Consider the following 19,958-nt stretch of genomic DNA (forward strand, 5'->3'; position numbering starts at 1 on the left):
AATTTAATTTCTGGACATAATTTTCCTTAAAATTTGTTAACTGAGGAATAGTTGATTTAACTGATCAGTTAAGACAGAAGAAAAGTAACTTGGAACATGACCTGTTATTCTACGTAAGTAAGACTACTCAATGAAATGTTATAAAGTCTGTTAATCAGTAAGAGGCACTAGTTCTCTGAGCACTTGGATGTTGGGTCATATTTAGCCTTTTTCTGGGAGAGACTAATTTTAAAGAGGTTCAAATAATGTTCAATTTTTTTATAACCAGATTCTTTTTTAAAAAACCAAATGTGTAATTTAAGTATTAGTGAAGAGTTTTCATACCAGTTTTTTTTATAATTTACTTACTAAATGCAAGTCAGGGTTTCAAATTATTCATATTTAGAATAGAAGAAAATTATCAATTAATTCCTTAATTAATGAGCATTTTTCATTGGAGGGAAGCTCAGCAGGCCCTATGTCCCAACAGAGATTTCTGGTCAACCTGGTCAGAGTTCAGTTCAAGGCCTCAAGAATGCTGTGCTGGGGCTGGAGTAATAGTACAACAGGTAGGACGTTTGCTTTGCACTCAGCTGACCCAGGTTCAATCCCTGACATCCCATATGGAGCACCACTAGGAGTGATTCCTGAGTGCAGAGCCAGGAGTAACCCCTGAGCATTGCTGGGTGTGAACCAAAAAGCAAAAATTAAAAAAGAATGCTGTGCTGCAGGCTGGAGTGATAGTACAGCAGGTAGGGCTTTTGCCTTGCATGCGGCCGACATGGGTTCAATCCTCGGCATCCCATATGGTCCCCCAAGCACCACCAGGAGTAATTCCTGGGTGTAGAGTCACTGAGCATTGCTGGATTTGACAAAAAAAATGCTGTGCTGCTAATGCGTGCAGTATTACCCAGAATAGTGAACCTGTCTTGCTAGATAGGAGGAGGGGACTTCAGAATTCCATTAGTGATGACAGGGGAGCCATGTGGTGCCAGGGATCAAGTCCAGGTTAGATGTTTGCTTAGCTTACATCCTACACACTGTACCATCTTTCTGCCCCAGAATATTCAAATTAACTTTTATTTTACTTTTATTAACACTAATCACAATTTCTAAGAGAAACAAAAAGGAAAATAAACACAGTTTCTTTTTTTCTTTGCTTCTTTGGTCACACCTGGTGATGAACAGGGGTTATTCTGGCTCTGCACTCAGGAATCACCCTGGCTGTGCTCAGAGGACCATATGGGATGCTGGGAATTTAATTTGGATTGGTTGCATGCAAGGCAAACGCCCTACCCGCTGTGCTATTGCTCCAGCCTCTAAACACAGTTTCTAACTTATTCTACTTATGAAGATACTAGCTGGTGAAGTAAAAAAATTAAGTATAAATCTAGGAAATAATTACAGATATTAATAGGTCAGTTAGTGTTGATTGTTCTTGAAATATATTAGCTAGTTTTTAAAATGAGAAAAGCTAGAATTTTTAATCATGAACTTCATAGTAATGAAATATCCTTGCCAACTGATTATAATATTACACACTTCATGCATGGCATAACCTAGGGAATTTATAACAATTAGTTTCCATTATAATTATTAGATGAAGGTAATACTGAAGGAACTATTAACTTAGAAGACTGAGTCAGTGTGTAAAAAGTTACCAGACAATGAAGTCTACATCTACCTAGACATCTTTCTAAGCAACTTAGTTAAGAAAAATAAAAATAAGTAATTTTTAAAATACATTAACAGGGGCCAGGGAGATAGCACAGGGTGTAAAGTGCTTGGTCTTGCATGTGGCTGACCGCAGTTCCTTCCCCAGCACTGCACATGGTCCCCCCGCCCCAATAACAGCCAGGAACATACTGCTCCTGAGCACCCCAGGATGTGGTCTAAAAGCCCCCCATAAAGCAAGAAATTAAACAGCAGTAGAATGTAACTCATAAAGATCAGGGCACATGTGCCTACAGATGCAAATCTCACCAGTTTCCTTAGCAGAATCAGTAACCAGACATCCAGTAATACAGACTGGACCTAATAAAGGTGGCAAGTTGGGGGTGGAGACACAGTACAATGGGTAGGGCATTTGCTTTGCATGCCAGCCAACCTGGATTTGATCCCCAGCATCCCATATGGTCCCCTGAGTCATCCAGGAGTGATGCCTGAGTGCAGAACCAGGAGTAATGCCTGAGCATAGATAGATGAGGCACCTCCCAAAAAAATTTCCAGAGATTTCCCCACTTACACCCAAGACTAGCAATTATTCCTAAATGATATGTATTTCAACAGCATAACATGATAGGTACTTTTGGATGCATTGGCAATAAAGATCCATTCATGTTGCTTTCAAGTATAAGAAAAATGAAATAACTTGTTATAAATACAAAGAATATTTTAAGTGCACATATGTAATATATGAAAATAGTAAGATTTTTTAATTGGGGCAGTGGCTGGAGTGATATTTCAGGGGGTAAGGTGCTTGCCTTGCATGAGGCTAACCTGGTTCCCCAAGCCCTACCAGGAGTGATCCCTGAGCACAGAGTCAAGAATAAGTCCTGAGCAAGGTAGATGTGGCCCCAAAACTAAACAAAACAAAAATAAGGGTCCCACAGGGCATGTCTGGTGGTGATCAGAAGTTATTTCTGACTCTGTACTCAGAGTGGTGCAGGGGACAGAACCGAGTTGGTCTAAGCAGCAACATTTAAGGGAAGCACCTTTACCCCTATATTAGCTCTCCAGAAGGTCAAAATTTTAATAGATCTACTAAAATTAAATTTGATGTACCATATAGACCAGCAGTTACACTTATAGGTATCTATCATAATATCAAAAAAGCACTACTCTGGGGACTGGAAAGATAGTACGGCAGGTAGGGCACTTGCCTTGCACATGGCTGACCCAGATTCAATACCTGGCATGGTTCCCTGAGCCCTGTCTGGGGTGATCCCTGAGTGCAGAGCATGGAGTAAATCCAGAGCACCAAAACAAAAAAAAATCCCTCACTACCTGTGTTCATTGCTGCATTATTTTCAATACCCAAGAAATGGGAACAACTCAGACCCAAAACATTTGATCAGGTAAAAATGGTATGATATATACACAATGGGAAATTACTCAGCTAGAAGAAAAGGTGAAATTATTTTGTTTGTTTTTGTTTTTTGGGTCACACCTGGTGATGCACAGGGGTTACTCCTGGCTCTTGCACTCAGGAATTATGCCTGGCGGTGCTCGGGGGACCATATGGGATGCTGGGATTCGAAACCAGGGTGGCTGCGTACAAGGCAAATGCCCTGCCCACTGTGCTATTGCTCCAGCCCTTGAAAAGGTGAAATCTTGCCTTTTGCAACAACATGGATGGAAATGGAAGATGGAATTAAGATGAACAACACATATCAAATAATCTCAAAAATATGCAGGATATAAAAAAAAACAGTCAGGCTAAGACAAACTCTCTGTCCACCAAAATAGACTTCACAGAACTGAACTGAAGAAGGGAAGGGAGAGAGTTGTAACAGATGAACACGGTACATGGCTGTGGAAGGGAATGGTGTAGGCATGATCTGGTACTAAATTTGGAAGAAGTGTAAAATTGTAGCACTAAAATACTAGTCATATAAACTAACATTATATCAATTAAAATGTATGAATAATACATTCTAACTCCAGTGGATTGATGAATAACTAAGTGGGTAGTTACATATAAATCAACTTCAATAAATTCCAGATGACCTAGCATCAACAAGTCCAATATATTCCACTTTGAGGTGACCTTCATACCAATTTGGGTGTGTGAGTCATTTCTTTATCTTGATGGTATTTCACACTTGTTCTCTCCTCTCACACTTCTAAAGTAAAACTATTTTAATTTTCAAAAAAATTAGAATCTAATACAGCTTTATTCTAACTAAATCAATGAATTAATGATGGTGTAAATTGGAAATATGTGACAGTATTAATTGTTTAAATTTAAGTAGTTGTATTTTTTAGTAGAGGAAACTACAAGTAATGTTACTTCTATGTTTTTTATTGTTATTCATTCCTCAAAGTGGTATCAATAAAACTTAGTTATAATAATCAAGGAAGTAAAAATAGAAATAAATTGTTCACTGTGCAAGAAATTTACCTCAAATCCTTACCCTATTATGCTCATTGTGCACTAATTCTAAAACCACAATGAAAAGGAAATAGAACAATTTCAAAACTGTCAAAAAAAAATGGACTCACCTTACCCAAGTGTGCAGATTCTGAGGGTGGTTGTGTTTCTTCTGCGGAGTCTGGACCCTGAGGTAGGCAGGGGCTGAAGGCCATGAGGTCAGTCTTGGGCGGCCCCTCCCCCGAGCACACCCTCTGCCTCCTCTGCTGAGAGTGCGACCAGCTCCCCACCGCGCTCGGCAGCACCAGTTCAGGCTTCCCCGCCGCGCACGCCGCCTCGCGGGCCGGCGACGAGCAGCGAAGCGCCGTGTACAGCAGCAGCGTGAGCACCAGCAGGCTAGACACGGCACAGATGGCCACGATCAGGTACACGTTCACGTCCACCAGCGCCGCGCCGCCGCCCGCCGCCGCCGCGCCCGCCAACGCCGCCCGCGACGACGCCTTGGGCGCCTGGCCGCTCTCCACCAGCGACAGCAGCACGGTGGCCGTGGCCGTGAGCGCCGGCTCGCCGTGGTCCTTCACCAGCACCAGCAGGCGCTGGCGCGCCGCGTCCGCCTCGTCCAGGCCGCGCGTCGTGCTGATCTCGCCCGTGTACAGCCCCACGCGGAACGGGCTGCGCGCGCCGCCCGCCGCCGGCGCCAGCTCGTACGACAGCCACGCGTTGTAGCCCGAGTCGGCGTCCACGGCGCGCACCTTCGCCACCACGTGGCCCGCGCCCACCGAGCGCGCCACCAGCTCGCTGCGCGCGGCCCCCAGCACGCCCGCGCCCGCGCCCGTGGGCAGCAGCGCGGGCGCGTTGTCGTTGTCGTCCAGCACGAACACCTGCAGCGTCACGTTGCTGCCCAGCGGCGGCACGCCCGCGTCGCGCGCGCTCACCTGGAAGCGCAGCAGCTCCAGCTCCTCGTGGTCCAGGGGCTGCAGCGCAAACACCTTGCCGCTCTCCGCGTGCACCGACACGTAGCTCGACAGCAGCCGCTCGCCCACGCGTCGCTCCACCAGCGAATACGACACGCGCGCGTTCTCCTGCGCGTCGGCGTCGCGCGCGGACACCGTGAAGATGTGGTAGCCGGGCGCGTTGTTCTCCTTTACGAACACCGTGTACTCAGGCTGCGTGAACGCGGGTGCGTTGTCGTTCACGTCCGATACCTCCACGGACACGCTGGCTGTGGCCCACAGTGGGGGCGAGCCCCCGTCGCGCGCGGTCACCACCACCTGGTAGTTGGACACGCTCTCGCGGTCCAAGGCACTGTCTAGCACCAGTGAATAGCGGTTCTTAACGTTGGACACCAGCTTAAAGGGAACCTCCGGTGTTAGAGAGCAGGTGACTTGCCCATTTGAACCGGAGTCGCGGTCAGACACGCTGATCAAGGCGATGACAGTACCTGGAGGGGCGTCTTCTGATACAGGTAGTGATAGTGATTTGATAACCAACTCGGGGACATTATCATTAGTATCCAAAACTTCCACTAGAACAGTACAGTGACCTGCCATTGGAGGAATTCCTTTATCTGTCGCTTCTACCTGGATCTCATATAACTTAGTTTCCTCGAAATCTATGTTACCCTTTACAGTGATATAACCACTCACAGGGTCTAAGTGGAATTTTGACAGGGTATCCGCTGACATGTCTGTATTGAAGGAATATACAATGTCCTTATTAACGCCTTCATCTAAGTCAGAGGCATTAACCATCACTGCTACAGTACCGTTTGGTGCATTCTCAAACAGTCTGACTTTGTAAACTGTCCTCTCAAACTCCGGGGCGTTGTCGTTTACATCTAGAACTGTGATCCTGAGCTGAGTTGTCCCCGTGAGTTCTGGTTTTCCACCATCAACTGCAGTTATTACTAAGTGGTACTCAGGAGTGTCCTCTCGATTTAAAGCCTTTTTTAACACAAGCCCCAGAGATTTAATTTCAGCTTCATTTTTTTTAACATCCAAGGTGAAATATTCATTAGAGTTAAGACTGTAAGTCAACAGCGAATTCACGCCAGTATCTGCATCCGATGCGCCCTCTAGCGGAATCCGAGAGCCAGGCGGCCGGGATTCATAGATAAACAATTTTTTTACAGCCATTGGAAAAACCGGCGGATTGTCATTAATGTCCTTCACCTCCACCTCCACGTAGAAAACCTGCAGCGGCCGGTCCACGATCACCTCCAGGTGGAGGATGCACTCCACGCTCCTCCCGCACAGCTCCTCGCGGTCAATCCGAGAATTCACAAACAAAATGCCATTCTGCAGGTTTACCTCCAGCAGGTCCGCGCGGTCCTTGGACGCCACCCGGAACAGGCGCGGCACCAGCTCCGCCAGCTCCAGCCCCAGGTCCTGGGCGATGCGGCCCACGAACGTGCCGTGTTTGGCCTCTTCGGAGACCGAGTAGTGGAGCTGGCCACTCCCTGCCTCCCAGGATGCGAGGAGCAGAAGCAAGATCACTAGTCGCTGGATTCCCACACCTTTTCTCCAGAAAAGCACCATCGCAAGCCTTTTCCAAATATTGGTATCTCTCCTTATCATTCCGAAGTTTAAAAATAATTTTAGTTCTTTATTCTTCTCTTCTTAAATAATCTCACCATGCCGGCTTTCAGAAATGGTGGTGTAAAGCAGCTTCAGAGTACGCAATGCAAGCCGGATTTCTTTGTCATGAGAGACCTTGTGGTGTGCAGCGACACCATGTGGATTAATGTGTAAGTACAACTGAGATGTATTTATCTTCTCCTTAGAGATCCTTTGAACTTTCCCCAAATTTCTATTTTTATTGTAATTTCTTTCTAATACTCTTTCAAGTGTTCATTGTTGTGCTAATAGGTTTACTTATTACTTTTATTATAATTCATCATCTTCTTTCCATTTTGAGGAGTAGAGGCACATTTTGCTATGCTCAGGGCTTACTTCTGGTTTTGTTCCCAGGAACCATTTCTTGTGCCCTGGTCATTTAGGGCCCGTATGCTGGGGATAGATCCTAGGTTTGTTGTGAGCAAGCAAGTATCTTATCTGCTGTACTATATCTTCCAGCCCCTACTTTTTAATTTTTATTGTCCATCCATGACACATGAAAATCGTAAAATCATGCTTTCTATTACAGCAAAAGTGGACGTCTATTAGAAGCATATCTCGGAGGAGGTGGAGTAATAGTATAGTTTGTAAGGCATTTGTCTTGCACATAGCTGTCCCGATTTGATGTCCAGCATCCCATAAGGTTCCCTGAGCCCCTCCAGGAATGATTCCTGAGTGCAGAAGTAGGAGTAAACTTACTAAACCCTTCAGCTTCACATAAGTGACCCCAAAAGAAAACAAAACAAGCTATTTCCCATGTGACAAATACCCATTATTATTTTTAATGGAGCCATCCATTATATTCTCAAAACAATCTTTTTGAGATTGTTAATAAAACAATCTTTTTGAGATTGAATCATATTGTTAATATGATTCTTGTTTTAACAAATACATACAAACACATATTGGTTAACTAACAAAGAAACTTAACATTAGTTATAGAAAGGATCTCAATGGTCCAAAAACTATAACTTTAATCACTTGGTCTCAAGATCTACATTTTATATAAAAATCAAGACTTTTGTGTGATCATCAAAACATTAAAGACATTGAAAATATATGTATACATATCTAAATATTTACCTCTATATTTCAGCAATTGTGAGTTTTTAAATAACTTGTTTATTTCGTATAGTGTAGAAAGTTTTATTTTCTTACTATCTATATATGCCAGAAATGCATTCTTCAAAACTTATTTCTGCATGACAAAACTACTAATTGGGTATTTTTACATAGAATGTAAACCAGACCAACTATGTATATTTTAAATACTCTATGCCACTTATAATTCATTTTAGCTACATATCCTAAAACATTCACAATATAAAATAATTGTGTTTTTATAGACTAGAGACTGAACACAATGGCCACTCAACACCTTTATTGCAAACCACAACACCTAATCAGAAAGAGAGAACAAAAGGGAACACCCTGCCATAGTGGCAGTGTGGGGTGGGGGGAGACAGGACTGGGAAGGGGGGGAGGGATGTTGGGTTTACTTTTGGTAGAGAATGGGCACTGGTGAAAGGATGGGTTATCAAACTTTGTAAGGGAGAAATATGAGCACAAAAATGTATAAATCTGTAACTGTACCCTCACGTTGACTCACTAATTAAAAATGAACTATTAAATTAAAAAAAGTAAAATAAAATAAAATAAAAATAAAAATAAAATAAAAAATAAAAAATAAAATAATTGTGTTTTAAGTAATCTCCACTTTAATTTCTTGATTTAATTTTTCCTTAAAATGTGTTAACAGAAAATAGTTGATATAACTAATCAGTTAAGAGAGAAGAAAAATAATTTGACAAATGACCTGCTGTTCTACATATGTGAGACTAGGCAGTGAAATGCTGTGAAGTTCTGTGAATTAGTAAGAGGCACTAGTTCTCCGAGCACTTGGAAGTTGCGCCATATTTAGCCTCTTCCTGGGAAAGACTAATATTAAAGAGGTTCAAATAATGTTCAATTTTTTATAACTAGATTATTTTTATTTATTTATTTATCGCTTTGGGTCACATCTGGTGATTCTCAGGGGTTACTCCTGGCTCTGCATTCAGGAATTACTCCTGGCGGTGCTCAGGGGACCATATGGGATGCTGGGAATCGAACCCGGGTTGGCCGCATGCAAGGCAAATGGCCTACCCACTGTACTATTGCTCCAGCCTCCAGATTCTTTTTATTTATTTATTTTTAATTATTTATTTTATTGAATCACCGGGCTGGAGCGATAGCACAGCGGTTGGGCTTTCGCCTTTCATGCGGCCAACCCATGTTCAATTCCTCCACCTCTCTCAGAGAGCCCGGCAAGCTACTGAGAGTATGGAGCCCGCACGGCAGAGCCTGGCAAGCTACCCATGTATATTGGATATGCCAAAAATTGTAACAATAAGTCTCTCAATGAGAGACGTTACTGGTGCCTGCTCGAACAAATTGATGAGCAAGGGGATTGAACCACCATGTGGAAAGTTACAAAGTTCTCAGGCTTATGCTCAGTTATACAATGCTAGAACACCCATCCCTTCACCAGTGCCCATATTCCACCACCAAGAACCCCAGTATACCTCCCACCCCTCACCCTACCACCCCCGGCTGTGTAGGTGATATATTTCACTTCATTTTCTCTTTACCTTGATTACATTTCGTATTTCAACACAAAACTCACTATTGTTGTTGGAGTTTCCCCCAAAAAGATACAGCCCTACTGCCAAGGAAACATTTGATAATTAGTTTTCCATTGCTGAGAATGAAGAGATATGAAGTCTCTTCATTTAGGATTTAGGATTTTTGTATTTTAGTATTTTAGTAATTAAGTCCAAGGAGATTTATGTTAGAAATTGCGTCATTTCCCTTCCTGGGGCAGCATGGGGCAATGGCTTAGTTCACAGTCTAGAGACATGGCTGTAAGCAGTTGCTGGCACCAAAAGTAATCTAGCTGGCCTCCAGATCGTGGTCGATCAGCAGCAGAGTGGCCGCACAAAAGTGTGGCCATCTAGGTCGAATCTCAGCGGAGCGTGCCCCCCAGATTCTTTTTAAATAAAACCAAATGTGTAATTTCAATATAAGTGCAAGAGTTTTCATACCAATTTTTTCTAATTCACTTACTAAATGCAAGCCAGGGTTTCAACTTATTCATATTTAGAATAGAAGAAAATTATCAACTAATTGCTTAATTGATGAGTATTTTTCTTTGCAAGAAAGCTCAGCAGGCCCTAAAGAGATTTCTGGTCAACTTGGTCAGTGTTCAGTTCAACGCCTCAATGATGCTGTGCTGTGGGCCACAGCAATAGTACAGCGGGTAGGGCATTTGTTTTGCACGCAGCCGACATGGGTTCAATCCCTTGTATTCTGTATGGTTCCCCAAGCACTGCAGGAGTAATTCCTGAATGCAGAGCCAGGAGTAACCACTGAGCATTGCTGGATGTGATAAAAAAAAAAAAGGGGGGGGGAAGAATGCTGTGCTTCTCAGACATGCAGATTACCCAGAACAGTAAAACTGTCTTGCTGTCTTCTGGAGGGGACTCCAGAATTCCATTAGTGATGACAAGGGAGGCATGTGGTGCCAGAGATCAAGTCCAGGTTGGATGTTTGCTTAGCTTACATCCTACCCACTGTACCATCTCCCTGTCGTAGAATATTTCAAATTAACCTTTATTTTTATTAACATTAAGCACATTTTCTAAGAGAAAAATGAAAACAAACATAGTTTCTAATTTATTATACTTATGAAGATACTGGTTGATGATGAAATAAAAAAATTAAGCATAAATCTAGGAGATAATTACAGATATTAATAGGTCAGTGTTGATTGTTCTTGAATTACAGTAGCTAGATTTTAAAATTAGAAAAGCTAGAATTTTCAAACATCATGAACTTCATAGTAATGAAACATCTTTGCCAACTGATTATAATATTACACATTTCATGAATGGCAGAACCTAGGGAATTTATAATTAGATTAGTTTCCATTATAATTATTAGATGAAGGTAATACTGAGGAACTATTAATTTAGAAGACTGAGTCAATGTGTAAAATGTTATAAGACAACAAAGTCTACATCTACCTAGACATCTCTCTAAGCAACTTAATTAATAAAAATAAAAATAAGTAATTCTTAAAATCCATTAACAGGGACCAGAGGATAGCATAGGGGGTAAAGTATTTGGTCTTGCATGTGGCGGACCCCAGTTCCTTCCCCAGCATGGCAAATGATTCTCCCACCCCACGAACCCACAGGAGCATAATGCTCCTGAGCACCACAGGGTGTGGTCTAAACCCCCATAAAGTAAAAAATTAAGCGGCAATAGATTGTAACTCATATAGATCAGGGCACATGTGTCTATAGATGCAAGTGCTTACCAGTTTCCTTAGCAGAATCAGTAATCAGACCTCCAGTAATACAGATTGGACCAAGAAAGATGGCAAGTTGGGGCTGGAGACACAGTACTGTGGGTAGGGCATTTGCTTTTCATGCCAGCCAACCTGGATTTGATCCCCAGCATCCCTGAGCCATCCAGAAGTGATCCCTGAGTTCAGAACCAGGAGTAATGCCTGAACACAGCTAGATGAGACAAAAAACCTCCAAAAAACCTCCAGAGATTTCCCCATTTACACCCAAGATTAGGAATTATTCCTAAATGATGTATGTTGTAACAGCATAGCATCACAGATATTTTGAGATGCATTGGCATTAAAAGATCCATTGATGTTGCTTTCAAGTATAAGAAAAAAGATGAAACAACTTGTTATAAATACAAATTTCTGATTCAAAGAATAATTTTGAAGTCTACATATATATATGAAAACTAGTATGGAACTTTTTTAACATGGGGAGTAGCTGGAGTGATAGCTCAGTGGGTAAGGTGCTTAGCTTGCATGAGGCTAACCCAGTTCCCTGAACCCCACCAAGAGTGATCCTTGAACGCAAAGTCAAGAGTAAGTCCTGAGCAAGGCAGATGTGGCCACAAAATAAAACAAAACAAAAATAAGGGTCCCACAGGACACGTCTGCTGGTGATCAGGAGTTATTCTTGACTCTGTACCCAGGAATCACCCCTGGTGGTGCTCTGGGGACCCTATGTGGTGCCAGGGATAGAACCATGTTCGTCTAAGCAGCAGCATTCAAAGCAAGCACCTTTACCTCTATACTAGCTCTCCAGAAGGTTGATATTTTATTAGATCTACTAAAATTAAATTAAATTTGATGTACCATATAGAACAGCATTGCACTCCTAGTGATCTATCCTAATATCATAAAAATACTACTCTGGGGACTGGAAAGATAGTACAGCGAGTAGGGCACTTGCCTTGCACACGGCTGACCCAGATTCAATACGTGGCTCACATGGTTCCCTGTGAGCCCTGACTGGGGTGATGCCTGAGTGCAGAGCACTACTGGGTTTGGCCCTCAAACCAAAAAATCCCTCACAACCTGTATTCATTGCAGTGTTACTTACAGTACCCAAGACCCAAAACCTTTGATCAGGTAAAAATGATATAATGATATCTCTCTGGACTTAGTTACTAAAATACTAAATTACAGAAACCCAAAACTGAGAGGCCGCTAAGTGTGGTCACTCGACCTCATACTTCTTCATCCTCAGCAATGGAAAACAAATTATCTAATGCTTCCTTTTCAGCAGGTCTGACTTTAGGGGAGAGACTCTCCAAACAATAATAGTGAGTTTTGTTGAAATATTGTATGCAATCAAAGTGAAAGTAAAGTGAAATTTATTAGTTACACAGGCGGGGGGGGGGCTTAGGGTGGGGGGCTAGGGGCGAGGGGGGGTTTGAGGTGTGAGGGGGTGGGGTGGAGCTATACTGGGATTCTTGGTGGTGGAATATGAGCACTGGTGAAGGGATGGGTATTCGAGCATTGTATAACTGAGATTTAAACCTGAAAACTTTGTAATTTTGTAACTTTCCACAATAAAAAATTTTTTTAAAATGATATAATATATACTGTCACTGTCACTGTCATCCCATTGCTTATCGATTTGTTCAAGTGCGCACCTGTAATGTCTCCATTGTGAGACTTATTGTTACTGTTTTTGGTATATCGAATTCGACACAGGTAGCTTGCCAGGCTCTCTGAGAGGGGTGAAGAAATTGAACCCGAGTCGGACGCGTGCAAGGTGAACGCCCTACCCACTGCACTATTGCTCCAGCCATGATATATATACAATGGGAAATTACTCAACTAGAAGAAAAGATGAATCTTGCCTTTTGCAACAACATGGATAGAAATGGAGGGTGGTATTAAGATGAACAACAAATATCAATTATCTAAAAAGTGCAGGATATAAAAAAAAAGTTGGGGCATAAAGTCAAGATAAAACAAACTTTCTATCCACAGAAATGGACTGGAGAAGGGAAGGGAGAGAGTTGTAACAGCTGAACAGGGTACATGGCTGTGGGAGGAAATTATGTAGGCATAATATAATATTAAAATTGTAGCACTAAAACACTAGTCATGCAAACCAACATTACATCAATAAAAAAGTATGAATAATAATTCTAATTCCAGTGAATTGGTGAATAACATATAAGTGGGTGGTTATGTATAAATGAACTTTAATATATTCCAGATGACCTAGCATTAATAAGTGCAATACATTCCGCTATGAAATGAACCTCATATCAATTTGGGTGTGTAATTCCTTTCTTTTTCTTGATGGCATTCCACTCTTGTCCTCTCCTCACACTTCTTTTTTTTTGGCTTTTTGGGTCACACCCGGCGATGCACAGGGATCATTCCTGGCTCATGCACTCAGGAATTACCCCTGGCGGTGCTCATATGGGATGCTGGGATTCGAACCCGGGTCGGCTGCGTGCAAGGCAAACGCCCTACCTGCTGTGCTATCACTCCAGCCCCTCCTCTCACACTTCTAAGTAAAACTATTTATTTCTCAAAAAAATAGTTATATAATACAGCTTTATTCTAACTGAATCAATGAATTAATGATGGTGTAATTTGGAAATATGTGTTAATATGAATTCTTTAAATTTAAGTACTTGTATTTTTCGTAGGGGAAAATATATGCAAGTAATATTACTTTCCATGTTTTTTTGCTTGTTATTCATTCTTCAAAGTCGTATCACTGAAGAAGCTTATTTATGAAAAGCCCAGAAGTAAAAACAAGTAAATTGTTCTCTGTGCAAGAAAGTGACTTCAAATACTACAGTCATATGTTGTATTATACAATACGATAGTGATCTAAAGACAGAATTTTGCTTTTATATCATCATGTGCCGCTTCCATCACTGTGTAAACTAATTTAAAAATCATAATGAAAAGGAAATAGAAAAACTGCAAAACTATCAGAAAAAAAATGAAAAGACTCACCTTTCCCAAGTGTTCTGATTCTGAGGGTGGTGGTCTTTCTTCTGTGGAGTCTGGACCCTGAGGTAGGCAGGGGCTGAAGGCCATGAGGTCTGTCTTGGGCTGCGCCTCCCCGGAGCACACCCGCTGCCGCCTCTGCTGAGAGTGCGACCAGCTTCCCACCTCGCTCGGCAGCACCAGCGCGGGCTTCCCCGCCGCGCACGCCGCCTCGCGGGCCGGCGACGAGCAGCGCAGCGCCGTGTACAGCAGCAGCGTGAGCACCAGCAGGCTGGACAGGGCGCAGATGGCCACAATCAGGTACACGTTCACGTCCACCAGCGCCGCGCCGCCGCCCGCCGCCGCCGCGCCCGCCAACGCCGCCCGCGACGACGCCTTGGGCGCCTGGCCGCTCTCCACCAGCGACAGCAGCACGGTGGCCGTGGCCGTGAGCGCCGGCTCGCCGTGGTCCTTCACCAGCACCAGCAGGCGCTGGCGCGCCGCGTCCGCCTCGTCCAGGCCGCGCGTCGTGCTGATCTCGCCCGTATACAGCCCCACGCGGAACGGGCTGCGCGCGCCGCCCGCCGCCGGCGCCAGCTCGTACGACAGCCACGCGTTGTAGCCCGAGTCGGCGTCCACGGCGCGCACCTTCGCCACCACGTGGCCCGCGCCCACCGAGCGCGCCACCAGCTCGCTGCGAGCGGCCCCCAGCACGCCCGCGCCCGCGCCCGTGGGCAGCAGCGCGGGCGCGTTGTCGTTGTCGTCCAGCACGAACACCTGCAGCGTCACGTTGCTGCCCAGCGGCGGCACGCCCGCGTCGCGCGCGCTCACCTGGAAGCGCAGCAGCTCCAGCTCCTCGTGGTCCAGGGGCTGCAGCGCAAACACCTTGCCGCTCTCCGCGTGCACCGACACGTAGCTCGACAGCAGCCGCTCGCCCACGCGCCGCTCCACCAGCGAGTACGACACGCGCGCGTTCTCCTGCGCGTCGGCGTCGCGCGCGGACACCGTGAAGATGTGGCAGCCGGGCGCGTTGTTCTCCTTCACGAACACCGTGTACTCGGGCTGCGTGAACGCGGGTGCGTTGTCGTTCACGTCCGACACTTCCACAGCCACGCTGGCGGTGGCCCACAGCGGGGGCGAGCCCCCGTCGCGCGCGGTCACCACCACCTGATAGTGGGACACGCTCTCGCGGTCCAGTGCGCTGTCCAGCACCAGGGAATAGTAGTTCTTGAAGGTGGACACCAACTTGAAGGGACTGTGGGGTGTTAGAGAGCAGGTGACTTGACCGTTGGCACCAGAATCCTGGTCGGACACTCTAATCAAAGCAATGACTGTGCCCAGCAAAGCATCCTCTCCAATTGGAAGTGAGAGAGACGTTATTGATATTTCTGGTATGTTATCATTGATGTCCACCAGTTTTACTGAAATTTTACAGTGCCCAGACATTGAGGGAGTTCCATTGTCATATGCAATGACTTGAATTTCATAGTATTTTGTTTCTTCATAATCTAATAGTCCCTGGGTTCTCATTTCCCCCGAGCTGGGATCTATCTTAAACTTAGTCTTAATAATAGAGGGCACATCGCTACTAAATGAATACATAATCTCACTGTTTGATCCTTCATCTGCATCAGAAGCATTTAATTTAAGCACTAATGTTCCATTTGCGGTGTTCTCTATCACTTGTACCTTGTAAACTGATTGGTCAAAAACAGGTTGGTTATCATTCACATCTAATACCTTAATAAACAATTGAACAGTACCTGTGAGCTCTGGTTTTCCCCCATCTGTAGCCACTAGTAACAAATTAACCTGGGCAGTTTCCTCTCTGTCCAGAGATTTCTTTAGCACGAGAGACAAAGATTGGCTTAGCTCATCGTTCGTCTGTACATCAAGAAAGAAATACTCACTTGTGCTGAGTTTGTAGGAGAGAAGCGCATTCACTCCGATATCCGCATCTGATGCTCCCTCTAGTGGATACAGTGAGTCCAGCAGCCTCGATTCGTGGAGCAGGATAGTTTTTACTGTCATTGGAAATATTGGTGGGTTGTCGTTGATGTCTTTCACCTCCACCTCCACATGAAAAACCTGCAGCGGCCGGTCCACGATCACCTCCAAGTGGAGGCTGCACTCCGCGCTCCGCCCGCACAGCTCCTCGCGGTCGATCCGAGAATTCACAAACAAAATGCCATTCTGCAGGTTTACCTCCAGAAGGTCCCCGCGGTCCTTGGACGCCACCCGGAACAGGCGCGGCACCAGCTCCGCCAGTTCCAGCCCCAGGTCATGGGCGATTCGGCCCACGAACGTGCCGTGTTTGGCCTCTTCGGAGACCGAGTAGTGGAGCTGGCCGCTCCCTGCCTCCCAGGATGCGAGGAGCAGAAAGCACAGCAGCAGGCGCCCGACCTCTCGGCCCCTTCTCATAGAAGACACCATTACCGATCCTCGGTGAGTAGTCAAATTAGAAAGTCATGCTCTGCAAAATTCTGAATATTGCTCTCTGCTCAAATACTGCAGCTTCTCTTATTGTTCCGCTTCTCATAATCAAAAGGGCGTCTGGGTATTTTTCTTCCTAGATAACACACTGGCCGACAGCGACATCTTGTGGCCAAAAACTAGGCTCATGCATTTCTCCCATAGATTTAAAACCAGTCCATTCTGCAGTTTATTAGAATTTTCTTTCATCTTGGAGAAATGCCGACATTAGATAAATATATTCTCATTACTATGTTGAAATATCCTAATAAATTATACCATATCAACTATTTTCAAGGCACAGTTTAGTGGTGGTGTTATTTTCACGTTGTTGTGAAACAAGATTTCAGAAACTTCCATCGTACTTACCTGAAATTGAACTCACAGCTCCTCTTTCCCACTACTATAGCACACCCACTAATCATCATTATACTTTCTGTTTATATGCATTTGATCATCTTACATACCTCACCTTATGTGGAATGACAGCTTTTATTTTATTGTGTTTGACTACATTCACTTTGCATTAATGACTTCAATTTAATCCAGATTTGTGTGTGTGATTCTAATAGCCTTTTTAGACTGAAAATGTTATAACGTTTGATATGCCACTTTCTTTCTATCCATCCATTATCTTTTCACTGGCATTGGGTTGTTTTTCTACATTAACTGTTATGACTCATGCCTCTACGACTAAGGGTGTGAAAATATCTGAGACCTAATTTGTCTTCAATTAGACCAAATTTGTCTTCAAATTTTTAGTATATTACCGCCTTTGACAGTTTCTTGAAATAAAGCACATAGAAATAAATGTTTTAGTAACTGAATATATATTCTATGTCATTGTTGCTTTGGTGGGTTGATGGTGTTTTGCTTTCTTAACTGTTTGTAATTTTTCCCTATTTTCTGGCACAATAATAAATAATTAGTAAAATGATGTATCACTTGAGGCACCCTTGAGACTTGTGGTCAGTAAAGACTACAAAAAGATGAGAATGAGAAATTGTTTGGTAGCTACAACTTATTCTTCTATTCTCCTCCTTCAAAGTCTATTCAAGAATTTCATTTTCCTGCTTCCTTAAGCCACAGAGTATGTGGTGACTTGTAGAAGCCCTAGAAAACTAATAGTGTCCACTGCTAATGTTATTCTCTGCACTTAAGAAAGCAAAGACCAGTTTTATAAATTCTCAATGTCTGAGAATTTATTCTTACAAAAATCTTCATCTCAGCTTGTAAAAAATTACAACAAATCTCCCAAAGGTGAAAAAAGATGTAATGAATATTAGGGGGAAAAAGAGATGCTTAAGCATTTTTATTTAGCTTACTGATTTTTCTCTCTCATCTTTTGTAGTTGGAAAAGTAAGTTACAACACAATTTCTCGGTATACTACAAGTTTCCTAATCTGTATGATGGTCATATGCTTTAATTAAAAAATCAACCATTTTCTCCCATCAGTCTTATTACTATCTGTAGTATACTTCCTTTTAAATTTAGTTTGTTATCATTAGGTATTGGCAGTGGAACACTGACGACTATCTTGCTGTACATTCACTGTTCCAGTTTCCCTCTTAAAAGAACAAAATTTTCCTATTGGTTCTACTGGTTCCTCCAAAGTCCTGTGTGGAAGGCTGAGTTGGTCAATTTTTGTCTATATATTGGCTCAAGGATCTGAAAATACTTTGTGTTTATGGCATTTCAGTGTCAACCTGTGCTTCCAATTTTTCTGCAACAAAAAGGTAGCAGTATAGAGTCCTACTGTGGCAATGACATACTTCTACATGGAAGAGACAACCACATCATTCCAATTTCTTTAGTCAAAGAAAAGCACAGAGCCATATCCCCTCAAGGTACCAAGGAAGTGAAATTCTCTGAAAGAGTAGAACAGAAATACCGAGTGTGGCTGCCAAACAACTATCTCTCATTCTCAACCATTTGCATTCTGAACTGACTACAAGCCTCCAAGGAGCCTCAAAATGTTTTATTCTTACTAATTGTTCCTATAACACAAAATGGAATTATATTTATTAGATAGTTTTCTGAAAACTGAGACATTTCAAGAGTCTTTTCTTGTGTTTTCCATTTCAGGCAATCCAACAATATTTCTCTAAAATTAAAATTGAAATTGGTATCACTATATCAAGGTAACTGTAAAATAAAAGCACAACTCATAAAATTATAGTTATGAAACTAAAACTATTGAAATTGAATGATGAAAAGATAATGATGTATGTTTTGCCAACATTTATTGAAAGCAATAATTTATTGTGGTGTGGTGTTGAAATTGGAGCCTCCATAGTTAAAGGGAATATTTAAACTATGATCTATGCTATGTTTTCAGATAGACAACAAGGTTGCAAAGCCTAATTAGATAATTAATATTAAACAAGATAAATTTAATTCTATAATGATCACTATAAGATGATAATAAGATCTTAGCATAACATATTATCGATCAGGATAGGAACACTTTTTCAGGATATGACTTTCTTTTCTTGTTTGGGGCAATAACTCCTGATGCTTAAGGGATACTCTGGCTTGAAACTCCAGGGTGCTCCCAGCAGTGCTTGGTGGACAGTGCAGTGCCAGGGATCAAACCAAGACTCCCATATTAAAAGTATGTGCAATAACCCCTTGAGTTATCTCCTCAGTCAACCCTGAATGGAGATTTTTGGATTTGGGTCCACACCCAGTAGTGTTCAGGGCTTACTCCTGACAGATGTGGGGAACCATACAGGAACTTTGGATCAAACCTGGATCGGCTACATGCAAGACAAATGCCCTACCTACTGTACTACACTCTAGCCCCTGTGACAGTTACATCTTGATAAGCCCAAGTTGAAAAGACTGGAATTATAAAATGCATTTGATATGCCTAACCTACTAAAACTATTCTACTTTAAAAGTGTTCAGAATGCTTGCATTTCCCTACAGTCAACTATAGTTATCTATTATGTTTTATAGCAAGATATTGAACATCTCCTGGAACTTACTGAATTTATTTTTTTTCAGTAAAGAAAGAGAAAATAGCCTGTAAAATATGGCTGTTAATCCTCTTGATCTCATGGATAACCAATGCAACTGACCAGTATCAAGAGAGGTATCAGGTGTCAAGTATACCCAGTAGGGCAAACTGGGAAAATAGCAAAATTCAAAGTATGATATTTATTGAATTTGTCTTACTTTTACTCCGTTGCAAAATCAAAACATCCTAACTGGGGATCAACTGTAGTAGGCTCTTAGCATATGTTTATGGAATGGATCATTAAGTTAAAATTGAGTGTCTCTAGAGAAAATCATAAGCCAGGACTTTAATAATATTAAAGTGACCATTGGGATCAAAGAGATAGTACACAGGAGAGAGTGCTTGTCTTGCACGTTGCTGACCCAGGTTTGATCCTTGACACCATGTATGGACGCCCAAACCCCTCATGGAGTTATTATGAGTGTAGAGCCTAGAGTAAACCCTAAGCACAGCCTTGT

At 42.9% G+C, this 19,958-nt stretch overlaps 2 protein-coding genes across 4 annotated transcripts in view; both read right to left on the reverse strand.

Annotated features, from left to right (window-relative positions):
* Positions 1-16,460, reverse strand: part of LOC101554848 (protocadherin alpha-C2) — a 236,676-nt gene extending 220,216 nt beyond the window's left edge. Inside the window, exon 1 of one of the 3 annotated variants that reach the window (XM_055144075.1) lies at positions 14,033-16,460. In XM_055144075.1, coding sequence (XP_055000050.1) covers positions 14,033-16,438 — 2,406 coding nt within the window. In that variant the 5' untranslated portion in view covers positions 16,439-16,460. Of the gene's footprint in view, positions 1-4,203; positions 6,862-14,032 lie in introns of those variants that run through there. The other 2 variants (XM_055144068.1, XM_055144071.1) reach the window with 2 other exon arrangements.
* Positions 1-19,958, reverse strand: part of LOC105943052 (protocadherin alpha-1-like) — a 210,956-nt gene that overhangs the window by 185,391 nt on the left and 5,607 nt on the right.

The sequence above is a fragment of the Sorex araneus genome, chromosome 6, assembly GCF_027595985.1.
Source record: "Sorex araneus isolate mSorAra2 chromosome 6, mSorAra2.pri, whole genome shotgun sequence".
NCBI lineage: Eukaryota > Metazoa > Chordata > Mammalia > Eulipotyphla > Soricidae > Sorex > Sorex araneus.